This window comes from Chaetodon trifascialis, chromosome 2, assembly GCF_039877785.1.
Source record: "Chaetodon trifascialis isolate fChaTrf1 chromosome 2, fChaTrf1.hap1, whole genome shotgun sequence".
Lineage (NCBI taxonomy): Eukaryota > Metazoa > Chordata > Actinopteri > Chaetodontiformes > Chaetodontidae > Chaetodon > Chaetodon trifascialis.
This window is the reverse complement of record NC_092057.1, coordinates 24,231,362-24,245,863: the sequence shown is the minus strand read 5'-3', so window position 1 is coordinate 24,245,863 and position 14,502 is coordinate 24,231,362. Positions and strand designations below refer to the sequence as shown.

At 42.2% G+C, this 14,502-nt stretch overlaps 1 protein-coding gene across 1 annotated transcript; it reads right to left on the bottom strand.

Annotated features, from left to right (window-relative positions):
- Positions 1 to 323: 323 nt before the first annotated feature.
- On the bottom strand, positions 324 to 13,981 carry LOC139349913 (high affinity choline transporter 1-like). The gene is made up of 9 exons (XM_070990973.1): positions 13,664 to 13,981; positions 9,166 to 9,375; positions 8,889 to 9,002; positions 7,430 to 7,585; positions 3,733 to 3,881; positions 3,432 to 3,575; positions 2,408 to 2,561; positions 1,967 to 2,184; positions 324 to 1,092 (listed from the first exon to the last, which is right to left on the bottom strand). Exons 2-9 carry the CDS (start codon positions 9,347 to 9,349, stop codon positions 547 to 549), a joined length of 1,665 nt encoding a protein of 554 aa, XP_070847074.1. The 5' UTR covers positions 9,350 to 9,375; positions 13,664 to 13,981; the 3' UTR covers positions 324 to 546.
- Positions 13,982 to 14,502: the final 521 nt, after the last annotated feature.

Here is a 14,502-nt window from a genome sequence, read left to right as displayed (position 1 = left end):
AGGCTACATGATGCTGTCTGATGCAGAATCCAATAAGTAATTACTAATTTTGTTGATGTGAATTGTAAACTTATTTTTATCATCTTTTGGATTAATTTGAATCTTTGGGTTGAAGTCCATACTTTGTGTGAGTGTCTTTTTACCATAAAGCTGAATTCAGGTCTCTCAAAAAGGAACCTCAAGGCAGTATCTCAAGTCCTCAAAATGTAGTAAAAATACATGTCTGTTCTTTATTAATTATTTAATTAGTTTTAAAGTTGGATTTTTGTATACATTTAACATAAAATACTTTTTTGTTTTTTGAAATGGAAATTAATTTGAACTTGCTTGTGAGCTCTTGTGTGGACTGCTTCTATTTCAGTGATGTATGATAATGTATATATATATTATGCAGCACAATCTCTGGCATTTGATTATGGGCTATGTATGTAAACATCTTTCATTATATTCTAGCCTTTGCCGTTGTTCCCCCTGTATGAACTCGTGCTTAGATGAATGAACATGCCCGCCTCCAGCCAGTGCCCATCTCTGTCTTCCTGAGCCTCTTCAGCAGCTGGTGGTGTCCAGTAACTGTTTGGCCACGGAGCCATCTTCGTTACCAGAGTTGGTCCTCCTGCCGCTGGCTGTGCCACTGGTTGTGGGTGTCTGCTTGCGTTTGATCTTGAACACATCCCATCTCTCAGAGAGCAGACCTTTGTTGAAAATGATGGACGTCAACCAGGAAACGAGCAAAATGGATGCAAGCGAAATTACCATGATGGCAGTACGGAAGGGGAAGAACTGAGTTAGCTTTCCTTCAGCGTCCAGCCGGCAGCCGGGGAACTTGATGGCAGGCGGGAGGCCAATGAGTGGTTCACCGCTCAGGACCCTCATGATGATTCCTATCATGTAGCCCACGATGGCTCCGTAGCCATTTGACACCTTGAAGAAGAGGATGCAGACCAGCTGAGGGAACATGATGGTGTAGGACATGTCCACACCCACAAGCCAGAAGACCAGGACGCTGCTGTCCAAGAAGGTAAGAGCAGTGCCAGCCAGACCCACCACCACCACTGAAATGCGGATCACCCACTGCATCTCACGATCTGATGCCTGAAGGAGTGGAGAGAGTGACAACAAGAAAGACAAAGAGAGCTAAGCATCACTTTATATTATACATTATACAATGTAAGGATCTAATGATCATCTGGTCCCCTTACAAAGACACAGTACCAGCACTGTAAGCAGGAGCCCAGCAAAAAATTCTGGACCCTGAACACAGCCATTCTCTATGGGCTCATGGGCTGTTCCCATTCTCACATGCACAAATATTAATTCTAGCATCCTTGTAGGCCCTCCACATATGAGGGCTCGGTATATTCAGTCCTCTCCACCCAATCCAATGCCCCTGACTATAAGAGCCCAACAGTGAACAGGATCATTATGTGGAACATTCCTTGGAGGTGAAATGATGAAGTAGATCATTGTTATCAGAGAACAAACATCATAAACAAGACTCAATCTGGAACAGTCGGCATATTGTACAGTATGTACAGTATTGTATAGTCAATAGCTACTTTGTTGCTGCCTTCAGTTTATATTATGAGGGTACAGTCTCTGGGCTGTCAATGTTGTACGGCTACCCACACAAGACATTTTGTGACGCTGCTCACTGTAGGCATTTTGTTGTCATAGTGTTACTATAAATTAAGGTAGATTTAAGATTCTGAGAAACTACCCTGTCTTGACTTGTTTGTCTGACTGCGTCACAACACCCTGATGACATCATCTGGGTTCTCTCAGGATAATTATACAGCTGTTTTCACATTCTCCCGTTAACTTTTCCTGATAGTCTATTTGCTGAGCTTTGCAGTATCGCATTTTTTAGGTCTGTGACAGTGATTGTTGTTTCTGTCCTTATTGCTCTCTGCAATTGCAATTGTTTATGGACATACACTCTGCTGGTGTATGTCTCAAAACCTCTCACCTGCTTCCTGATAATGTTCTTGTAGATATTGGAGGAAAACAATGAGGCAGAGGACAGCAGAGCTGAGTCCATGGAGGACATGACAGCAGCCGCTACAGCTCCGATGCCCAAGACAGAGATGTAAGGGGGTGTGAGGAATTGCAGGGCAATCGGAAGGATGGAGCCTGCCTGGTCACGCTCATATGGGGTGGGAAGTCCATAGCTGGTTGAGTTCCAGTCTAGAAGGAAGGACAGAAGAATTTGGATTAAGAGGAAAGTTTGAAAACTGCAGGGAGGAATAAAAGAATCAAGAAACAGGGTTCAATATGATAAACAGAGCTTCATTCAGTGAAGTGAAAACATGTTTCGATTGTTTCAGAAAGCAGAAGAAAGCCAATGCAGACATAAGCTAAGGGAAGCTAACTTATGAAATCTCCAGAGTTGTAAGTTAAGAATGTGTACCCGTAGATGCAGCCACAGCCCCCACCAGCACGGAGGGGATACCCAGCACCAGGCAGAAGGCTGAAGAGGCGAAGCAGGTCACTTGAGCCTGGGTGTAAGATGAGGCGGACAGGATTCTTTGGTAGAATGCCTGGTAGGCCAAACCGCCCAGAGCCTGGCACGAACACACAGTTCAGGCATGATGACAGGAATCAGTTTGTACAGCAACACAACTCATGACTTTGTTGTTATGCTTGGCTGTTTGCTCATCTAATCAAATAAGCCCTTTTCATTTCACTGATGTGATGGCATGAATTATGTAGTGTACTTGGATGTAACAGTATGTGTATTCGTCCCGGACTGTTGGGAACAGGTCGTTCAGGACGCCACTTCCTAATACGTCTTGTGTTCCAAACAATTACTGTTAATATGTTCTATTTCTGTCGCATGCATGGAACAGAAATTCTAGAGCGCTAATTTTACCTGGAAAGTTTTGGCAGTGCACAAGTTGTTGTCTATCAACTGTAGCATAGCCGATTTAGCCAGAGAAGTCAAAGTCATGCAGTGTTTCTGCTTCACTGTATAGGAGCATTATAGTTTCCTTGTCAATTATAGTGATAGTGTAGATCAAAGTGCTTGAACCCTGCTATAATGTGCCTTCATGAGTTGTGCTGCCCTGCATATACGAGTGCAAGCTTCAACAGGTCAGAGTCTTATGATGCAGCATTACCTACTTTTGTGTCATTTTTTATTTATTTATTTTTTTTTCTTGTTGACTATATGTCAGTATTTGAGTTCCTTAAGTGTTACAGGAAAGATTATGGACAATGAGCCACTGTTGAATGTTTACATTTTTATTTTCTACATCTTTTTGTTTTCCCTGCTGTACTGAAAACATATTGAACCGTGACCCCAAAGCAGAGGTACATGCTAAACTGTGAATTTTGTGTACTGTTACACCCATAGTAAATACTATATAAGCTGTGTATTAGGACATCTGGTTCTGTCTGTGCGTGTATAAAATGACCTTTCCCACTCCACTCACCAGCAGCATGAAGTCATCAAACCACTTGCCAGCCTGATCAAGCTCCACCGTGCCGACCCAGGGAGCCTGGAAGGTCTGGTTGTAGGCCGTCAGTGAGATGTCCACAGAGTGAGGGTTGGTCAACAGGAAAGGAACACACACCCACTGTATACACAAACACAAGGACACAGCTAATCTGATTATGGGCCCAGTGGGGGGAAGTTTTCGGTCATTCACTGGAAGTTTGGAATCTGAAACTAGAGTTGCAGGTAGAGAGTGCTGAAGGCTTCACTGTGCGAAGGGTTTAATAGATGCTACGCACCAGACTGACAAAGATGAGGATGAGCTGGATGACATCTGTGTAGGCCACAGAGTAGAGCCCCCCCAGCAGTGTGTAGATTATGGCCACCACTGAGGAGATGATGATGGAGTAGACGTATGAAAGGTCCAGGATCACACTCATAGTTCCACCTGGAAGAACACAGCGGAGCGATGAGCATCAGAGGACTGACGGAGACGAAAAGTCCAATGTCAGCAAGTCGTCTAATGTACAGGTGTTGTTGCTACAGACACATGCAGCTGCTTACTGTTTGTTTCATTAGGTTCTCAGTCTCTCTTTTGCTTTTAAATCTTCCCTCTCTCACACAGACACACACATAGACATGCATCCACTTTTATGTTCTAATACTAAAGATGTACTACGAAGCCAGTGACATCGTCTTGTTATACTGTTCATATCACTTGGACAAACAATTTACACTTTTACCAACAGGCAAAAACATGACATTTCTAGTCATTTAAGTCAAGAATAATGTTATCATTAAGCATGGGTGGCTTTGGTTTAAAGCTTTAAAAAGCATCCAAGAGCTTAGATAGAGCAACAAGCCAACATAAAAGTGATAATGATAAAATAATCACAGAACTGTACAGAAACACGTAACAGAAGCAGCCTATTGATTGTGACACCGAAATGTTCCCTTTTCACCCTCTTGGGTAAATTATCACTCATTTAATACTGATTATTCTTAATCAAGAAGGTAAAGAGAAGTGTCTTCAAGTAGTGAAACAAAAGTGTAAAAATGAGAAAACTACATTTATAAGTAAATGTAAACAAGTGAATAAAGAAAAAGACATCTTGTTACTCAAACAAGGCAAGCAAAACGTCACTACCTTCACCGTCTCTTCTGCCACATTGCCAGGGTCCCCCCAGCCGCAGCCTGCAGCCACACCACAACAATGCCCTTAAACAGAGAAGTGTCAGATCGGCACCTTCGATCGCCACTCACCACCCTTTGCACCATCTTGACGATGCATACTTCACCATTTCAGATTGAGTTTCCACCCCATTGTTTGACATTTAAAATCTGATCTGTTAACCCGCAACCTTATTTTTTCCAGCTGATTTGTCAATGGTCTCAAATAGTTTGCTTTTGTTCTCTACAAACACACTAACCCGTCACTTATGAAAACAACATAGCAGTTACTACAGTTGTTAACCGCCTGTTCACACTTGGCACAGAAATGCATCCTGTTAGATAAGCTCTCCGTGCAGGTGGGAATACATTTAGAGGTGGTCAGTGGTGCAAATGTATACAGGACCACATCAAACCTCAGAACGTCAAACCAAAGGTACCATCGTCTTCTCACTCTGTGCATTGAAGTGTTACTCATTTTGAACTTTTTCTCATTTTATCAGCATAGCTTTTGTTTTTTCAGTTTTGTAGTTTTAACTAAAATGTTATCAGGGACGCAAACTCTGACCACAGATGATCAGTGGAGATGCATTCTGATGCCATGTGTGAACTGAAATCCATCTCAACTACATCTCGACCTGATCTGGATATATCTGGTTACACATCCAGATCAAACAGGGTCTTGGTGTTGTTGTTTGTCCTGTAGCTTATCCTACGGTGGGACATCGCTGTATTGTAAATAATTCCTGCTTGGTCTGTTTTCCAGACATTCTGTGTTCTGTGCTGAGCTGTGCTGTTCCCCTCTGTGCTAAATTTAGAGAGGGGAAACGTGGAACGAGATTCAGAGGCCTCTGGGACTTACTGGGCAGCACCAGGGATGGACAGAGGGAAAGCGCTGCCTAAATACCCCTGTGTTACTTTTAGATACTTGTCTCACTTTCAAAACTCATGCATGTGTGAGCGTACACACACACACACACACACACACACACACACACACACACACACACACACCCTTTGCAACCTTTCTGTCCTTTCCCCGATATCTTCCCGGCAGAGATTTGACCATGACTGTGTACTGTTGATATTATATAGCTTGACTGACAGCACATGGAAAGTGTTTTTTTTAAATGTTAAATCCTTTCTGGCACTGAACCACCACACACACACTTGCTCAAGCAGACCATGAAGCTCAGTTTATAGTTTACACAACACATACACACAGATAAATCTCCCAGCAACAACACCCCGTAGCTCAAATTATCAGTGTAATACGCTCTACAGTGTCAAGTGTTTATGTGTGTGTGCGTGCGATGCTAAGAGCACATCAGGGATGTATTCTTAACTGTTCCAGAAACAACGGCAGGAGGTTTTAGTGAGGAGTGAGGGGTCTTGATGCTATATTTGTTTAATGGGTTTGGACAGAAGTGTCCCAGGAGCATTCCTCCCTCCCTACCAGTCCTTTTGTGGAGCATCAGCACAGCATGCACTGCTACCTTGGTGACTCAAACACTGTCATGGATTTCACTGTTTTGTTGTCTTTTTAAACATCTTTTTACACACAGGAATGAAATTAAATGAATCATAATACAGCATTTAACATTTACCGTCTGTCAATCAGCCGGTGCCTTGGCACAAACAATGAAAAATCTGCTTTGAATAATTTATCACCTTTCACAATCAACAGGCTGCTCGATGTTTAACCCCCTTTTTCAAATAACACTGGAAAAGAAGACAGCGTTAAAAACACACACAGGAAAACATTATGTACACACACACGCACGCATGCACGCAAGCACACACACACACACACACACACATACTTTCTTTCACTTTCACACTGCAGAGCACATGCACCCTCACATCCACTATCAAAGGGCATAAACGAACACGCATGAGTGCGCACACACGCACGCACACACACACACACACACACACACACGCACGCACGCACGCACGCACGCACACACACACACACACACACACACACACACACACACAAATGATCACTTACAGATTTGAGAAACAATGAAATAAATAGTGGTAAATGTAGTAACATCCATAGAAATAACAGTACCAACACATCATCAGCTCTAATTATATCACAAGGAGCTACTTTACTCTTCAAATAGGTCAGTTAATGACGTGCTCCTTGGTTACTGATCAGTTACTGCTGTAGGTACTAGTTAGCTGAACATGCTAACGATTGCACTGAGCACACTGTTCCATTCAGTTCTTACACTTTTGCTCTTGTGTTTTTTGGAAAGGCAATAAAAAAGTTGTTATATTACCGTGTGTCTCTTACTACACCCCACAGACACTGCTTAAACATATAGAAACCCAAAACTTGACAGACCAGCCGTGCCCAAGCTATGATTGAACAACTGCTGTTCAAAAGAGGGGGGTAGCAAACGTATATAGCTCATATATACTTCTTGTTATGCAACAGTTTTTCTACTGAACTACAGCAGCTAAATATAATGTGTGGTCAAAATAACAGGAACACCTGACAAGAAAATGTAATCCAATGCAACGGTTCAGTCCTAAAAGGTTTGTGAATTTGGTTTTGACTGTAGTTTGTGGTGGTGATTTTATAATGTTGTCATGTGTTTCTTTTATTTCTTTTCACATGCCTTATTGCAGTAATCTGCAGTTCCAACATGACTGAGTTGGTGCACCCCCCCCAACCTCCCCCCCCCCACTGTTTTTCTACTCTAGTGTTTGTGCACATTGTGTACCCAGATCTGTGGGTGCCCGCATGATTCCACAAGTATGTGTGTGCACACATTGTAGTGCCAGACAGTTTTACAGTGTGAAGTAGCTTACCCAGGCTGACAAGTGTGCGTGCCACCCACAGGACATCGGCAACCAGTGCAGGTAAGATCAGCGCACTACTCATAACGTTCCCATACTTCTGTTGGAAGGGGTCCATCATTGTCACATACTTGTTCTCTCTCATTGGCTTGGCAAAGAAAAAGCCACCTGGAGCAGGCGGGAAGGAATTAGTAAAATCAGAATCTCGAAATGATGGAGCGATCAGTTTTAAAACACGGCTATATTTCCATCATTGAAAAACAAAAATGAGAGAGAGAAAGGAAGATGAGGAAGAGGGTGAACGGGAAAGAACAAGTGCGTGTGAACAATAAGATAAGGTGAGTGTTCCCCCCAGATAACACAATAAACACCTTCAGCTGGACTCGTGTGCACTTGGTGAACAATAGACAAGAGCAGAACAGGGAATGTTATACTTCCTGATCAGGGACTTTGGTGTTTCCAGTTCCCATTACTCTCACACCACGCAGGCCATTGTGACACTGGGGACTGAGTGCTGATTATTTCACCTGTTACAAATGTTTACAGACAAACCACAAGTTTGCTAGTTTGATGAATTCAGGACTGGCCAATCTAAGTCTCTGGGTGACTCTTCCTGTTGCACCTGTTGCTTCATGTTACAATCCTGAACTGATTTCTCATGGTCCTATTTTTAACATGAGCGACACTTTTATTGGTGCGTTGAGTCAGATAGGAGTTTGGGAGCTGCATTACTGGTCAACAACAATCTTGAGACTGAAGTCTGTGAAGCTCATTTTAATATTATATTTAATAAACTGTGCGTAGAAAATTTCTCCTGAATTAGTTAGTGCACTCAAATTCTAATGAAAATATTAATCCTATAGATGCTTGATGCTGATATACTGATATGGCAAATTACAATGTTGCTCAGCGAGTACCCGAGTGTCATTGTCTCATATAGCTTTCATTACCCACTGAGTGTAAAACAGGGGATGCATTGAATGTTAAATGGTGACAATGACAGTCTTCTCTCCTCTAAGTCCTCACCTCACAAAATTATAAGATTTTAGAAAAAATAAAGGACCAAAGTCTGTATCTAATTGAGGCTTTACAGTGTGAATGTTAGCAGCCTGTGTGGCAAGTTACCTTCTGCCAACAGCTAATGTTACTGGTTATTTGCTGGTGTTCATTTCAGACCCAGCATACAGCACCATTACACCTTGTGTGCAACACTAACTGTGTTAGGCGACACAAAGGTCATGTCTATTTCTTAATTTTTGTCTATATAAATATTTCACCCTACCTGTGAGGATAACATGCACTATTAACTCAATTTCATCACCACAGTTGTATCCAATTACATTTGCTCAGATTGCAATTAGCTGACATCATCCATCTTAAAAAAAAAAAAAAGAAGTTTAAGACAGTAGAGGTGGGGGGTGAGGCCGTATGGTTTATGGCCTAATGCTTGGGGGCCCATGGGTCTACTCACCCAAGAAGAAGGTCAGGACATAAGGCACAGGCATGAGAGCCCACACTGCGCCAAGTGTTGGGTTGTATGTTGCCTCAGCTATACCGAGGATGAAGCCTCCACCCACCCATGTAGCTGCAGGGAGACAAATGCACATATCAAAATATATATATAGTGTGTATATTCCACTGATGTCTTCATGCATACCAAATAACTACTAGACATTAGTTATAACATGAAACACAAATTATTATTTTTAATATTTAATGCCATAAACACATGAGACTGACTGCTTTACCAGTAAGAGTGAAGATGCCAACTAGCAGACTGATTTTACGTCCTGCCAGTAGTGTTATCTCTATGCCATCTCCTGTCCACTTCTTCTCCTCCCTCTTGGAGCGCATAGACGCCCAGATGCCCGTGCCCAAGATCAGCAGGTAGAACGCTGCCATCACCACCAGACCTGGCACATTGAGAGCCATCCTGAACTACTTCTGTGTGTGTTCTCCTGTTGAGAGACATAATAAAGAAACATGAAGTTTTAAGTTGTTAACTGATACAAAAAGAAATGTGCACATGCTTTTTGCGATGGTCTTTGAATAGCACAGATCAAAATGCATAATACAAAATCACATGATGATACATATTCTGGTTTACTTTTTGTATAAAATGTATTTGTAGGACTGCAAGACAAAGGTGGTGCAGGAGGCAAGTTTACACAAACTGCAGTTTCACACAGAAGTGTCATCTCAGGTGATTCTGACAAACAAAAATGTAGATTCATCATGCGCAGAAAGCTGTTAAGCACAAATGATAAATCATCATGAATAGAAAAGAGTAGCATGTATTCAAATCAGTGAACAGAGCATGTCTGTATGTCTTAAAGTGGATAAAGAAAGAGCTGCAGAGGAAAAAAGAAAAGAGGAGCAGCAGCATCGCAGATGATCTGGGTCTGCTTGCTTAGCAGATGGGGAGATAGAGTGAGGAGGAAGAGCTGAGGTGGAGGAGGAAGAAAAAAGAAGGCAAGGGTGTGAGTGATGGGAGGATGCAGAGTCAGAGAGTCAAAGGGGGTCTCACCATAATACTTGGCAGCACTGACAAAGATGGTGGACAGTTGTTGTCCCCCGTCGTCAGTGGTTGGGCAGTCGAGTTTTGACCCCATACATTGGGATGTGAACACAACTCAGAGCCACGTTAGTGCGTACACACATGTGTGTCCATGTGTGTGTCATTACCATAACTGTGCACTGAACAGATGGTTTTCTAAAGGATTAGAAGATGATTTTTGTCTCTGTAAATAAAGCGTGAATGTATAATTGCTGGTTTGTACCTACTTGCACACACACCGTGCATTAACATGGTTGATGCTCTATCAACTCTGTTCATGCAGTCCAGGTAAAGTGAAGGACTTGGGACACGTTTTCGGCACAAAATATCAGAGTAAGACAGTTTCTTAGAAAAGTGTTTTCTTTATTATAGACAGAAGCTCATTTATCATAAACAAGCCATCATTGTCAGCAAGACATGGATTGAAAAAGCTTTAGCTCGAACCAGAGACAGAATGTACGTATATCCACTTGGATGGAGGAAAAAAGGAAATACGAGTAGGAAGCAAATGTAAACATGTTTATGTGAGGACATGGAAGGAATGGGTGAGAGGATGAGGGGGGCGGCTCTGCGCCAAAGTCAACAAAAACCTGAAAAGCTCACTAATGTGGCCTATATGTCTTTCTGTACATGTGTGGGCACACTGTTACAGCCTTTACATACCAGACAATGCAGAGTTCAAACTGTACCTTTCGGTTAAATTACAGCACGTAGCCATATAGGTTCAAAGAAAACCAAGACGCACTCTGTAAAACATGATTCCTAAATGTACTGTGGTGGAGGAAGAACACTGTGAAAAATTCATTGGAAAAATTGCCTTCATTTTGAGAATTGATACATTTTCTCCATATTTCAGAGCTACTGCATGATTGTTTTACTCCACTACAATGATCTGACAGCTGTAGATACAGGCTCCTTTGAAGGAGAAGGCTCTACATGCAGTGAACACATCAAATATGTTGAATAATTAAGGTTAACCCAAACCCCAAAACCCTTTTCCTACAGCAGTATTAAAGCTGTGTGAATTTGAATCTTACTCAGAGTGGAAGTACTAGTAACCGTTTCAAATGCAAAGTCTGATACTCCACCAATGCTTCGTCGAGTAATTGCAGAATGGGACATGTAGTTCATGTAAAAGAATACACAATACAAGGAGTCAGAAATTACAAGTCAAACATGCACGCCACAGAGAGGAAAAAAGAAATCCCATTCATCCCAGTCATTCATTCATGCAACGCCCTCACAGAATGAAAATATAGCAAAATGCTAGTAAGATGAGAGAACTTATTTATGCTTTTAGTTTAGCGGCTTGGGTGCTGTCAGGCTGTAAAAAATGGAGTCAAAACAGTCATGTCTCATTGATGATGACTACAAACAACAATGGTCAGCCAAACAGTCATTTATCATTTAGATTTTACTGATTCTGCATCTGATTCTTGACATACTAGAGTAGGAAATTAAACCCAATTAAACCCATATTTTCTGCTTTTCATTTGTTGATTCTAGACCTATCTGAAGTGCATCTCTTGATGTTGCAGTCAGTTCAGTTCCTACTGAAGGGCACTGTCCAGTCACTATAGGTTTAGACTGACAATTGTTTGTTAACTGTTCCTCATTCAATCAAAAATGTGTAGAAAAATCAAAATCATCGAAATCACCAGGTAAAAAACTAATACTTTAAGAAAATGTAACTTTTTGAACTCTTTTGATGCATGGAGCAGTCTCAACTAAAGCAACTTATTTACTGTCAAATGTGTTAAGACACTGGAGTTTAAAGAAGCCCTGCAATCGGCTGGCGACCGGCTCAGGGTGTACCCCGCCTCTCGCCCGTTGAAGCTGGGTTAGGCCCCGGCCCCCCCGCAACCCTGAACGGGATAGGCGGTATAGAAAATGGATGGATGGATGAAGTTTAAAGGACCATTCAAATGCGCATGTACAAAAGAGTCCTCCCCCGGTACAACAATGATTGAATAAGTCTAATGCTGACAGTAGATATACTGCAAGTTCGACATGTCCAAGCAATAATTGAAGGCTTTTTGCCAGGGGCTGAATGTAACCATTGGCTATGTTCAGCTAAGAGAAGGCAGGCACAGTATCTTTGGACATGAGTGCTCTCTCTGTCTAAATATCCCATGTGGTATTCTCTTTCATACAGGTGCAGAAGTGTGTGTGTGACTTGGCACGGGTGCAGCTTTAACACTCTTTCTACGAATACCCCCACCCCTCCTCATCTCCCTGCCTCTCAGTACTTTTCCATTCAGACCGACTCCTCTCCATCTCCACCCCCTGCAAACTGGCAATATGGAGAGTGCCTGAAGACGTTTTCATCTGCTATTAGCGGATAGCACTGAACTGAGCGTAACTCGTAACTTTCTCTTCAAACCTGCTCATTTACACAAGCTTTTAGACATCAAGTAGATGGAGAGTGCCACTGAAATGTGACCTTGCTATGCTCCAGACACAAGTGCGTTGTCTTTCACAGAGATGGTGAAGGGACCAACAGAGAGATCATGAAAAAAACTGGCAGCTGCCTTTCTCTTCCCTTGTTAAAACACCTGTCTCCAGTCTTAATGGGGACAATTTGCACCCCACAACATATTAGAGTAGTTCTCGGTAACAGATATGGTCCTGATTTAGAATGTTTCTAGGAAATCATTCATTGCAGCAGAACAAGAACTGAGACAACAGCAAAGACGAAATACTGTAGCAGTTACTGTAAACATTGCATTGATGCTTCTTCGGAGGATTTTAAAGGCACTGAACTAATAAGAACATCAAGTATTTTCTGACACTCTGGCAGCAAAAATTGACTTTAAGATTCAAGATTTCTGGTGGATTAGAGAAGAAGACCACCTTAAAACAAAGGTGGATTTGGATCACGGGACACAGAGTACATCACACGCATTCATCAAAGGTTGGGTGGGCAACAAAAGGATCTGCCAAAAGTACACGATAGGGACATCAAAGACAAATCACTTTGAAGACAGATTAAAGATAATCTCTTAGTATTAGAAGGAGCTGCTTACGCTGTTAGTTCACTCAAGGTGCTGCGATGAAGAGGTGTCGGGTGAGGCTGGATGGGTGATTAAGAGTAATGGGAATGATTTGAATGATTAAGTGCTGAAAGGAGCAAATATGGAGTGACAGTGACCAAAAAAAGTCAGACCAAAAAAACTACAACATTGTTATCACTGAGAACTGGCAAATTACAAAAAGTCTGCATCTACAGTTCTTCTACATAAGATAAGAAAAGATAAGACTTTATTTGTCCTACACCAGGGAAATTAAGTCACTACAGCCAGCAAATATTACAAAAAAGCAAAAACATCATCTGCGATATACACATTCACACACACACACACACACACACACACACACACACACACACACACACACACATATATATATATATATATATATATATATATATATATATCACAGAAGAACCCTCAAGGATGATGACTTTGATTAAGAGCCCACTTGGCTCTGCAGCAGCGTCCCTCAGTGCTATTTCTAGGACAGGCATGCACTCTCACTTGGTATCCCAATGACCATCTTAAATACCTTTCTCAATGAAAAACGCATACATACTGTACAAACAAACACACATAAACAGATGTACATAAAGTAAATAACAAGACAACAGCACAGGAGACTGAAGTGAGCACATTCAGTGGTTGAATACATACCTAGGGTTAACAGTACGTGTCAGTTCTTAGTGATGTTGTGAAGAGGGAACAGAGGCTATTCTCACAGGAGGAGAACAGGCCAGCTGATAAATTCAGTCCAGGAGGAGAGACTCATGCGACACTCATCCACAGTGTTAGGGAGTGAAAGAGACTGCCAAGAGAAGGAGGGCAATACAACGGAACAACAGTTGGTCTTCAATCTCTTAAACTTAAGGCCTAAAAGTCTATTTCAAATCTGTTTTTAAGGCTTTTCTGACAAAGTGCTCTGCAGTGAAGAGGGAGAGAAGTTGATTCAAAGCTCATGAAGCTGGTTCATTGAGGAAGGATGGAACTCTCTAGAATCAGCACTCAGTTGTCCCCTGGTTTTAAACCTCAATGGGTGGGAGGGGTCACACGGGATACAAAGGAGAGGGAGGCCACCACTACTGCCGCCTGCTGGGTGACTGCATCAGTGGTTGTGTCCTCAGCCAATTAGCTGTGTTCAGAATGTGGGGCAGGTCCAGTCCCTGTTTAGCCGTGGTCCACATGAGGCTGACTTTGACTGGAGGGTGGCACTGGCACCTCCAGCTGCTCATGATCAGCTCATTACTTTCTCTGTCCAACTCTGCCCGTCTCTTACTCAAGCATCATTCTTTCCTCTATTTTCTCTCTTTGAAGGGATACTATGCAGGAATTGTTGGTTACTCTTTGTAAAATAAAGTTTTTTGTGTCCACCATTTTTGGAGTTTCCTCTTGGATGTGTGCTCCTTACATTCTAGCAGCTGGTTGCTACCTTTTTAGAAAGTCCTGATCTCACCTGTGTGCCGTTATTGGCTGGACACTACACACCCGCTGCAGCC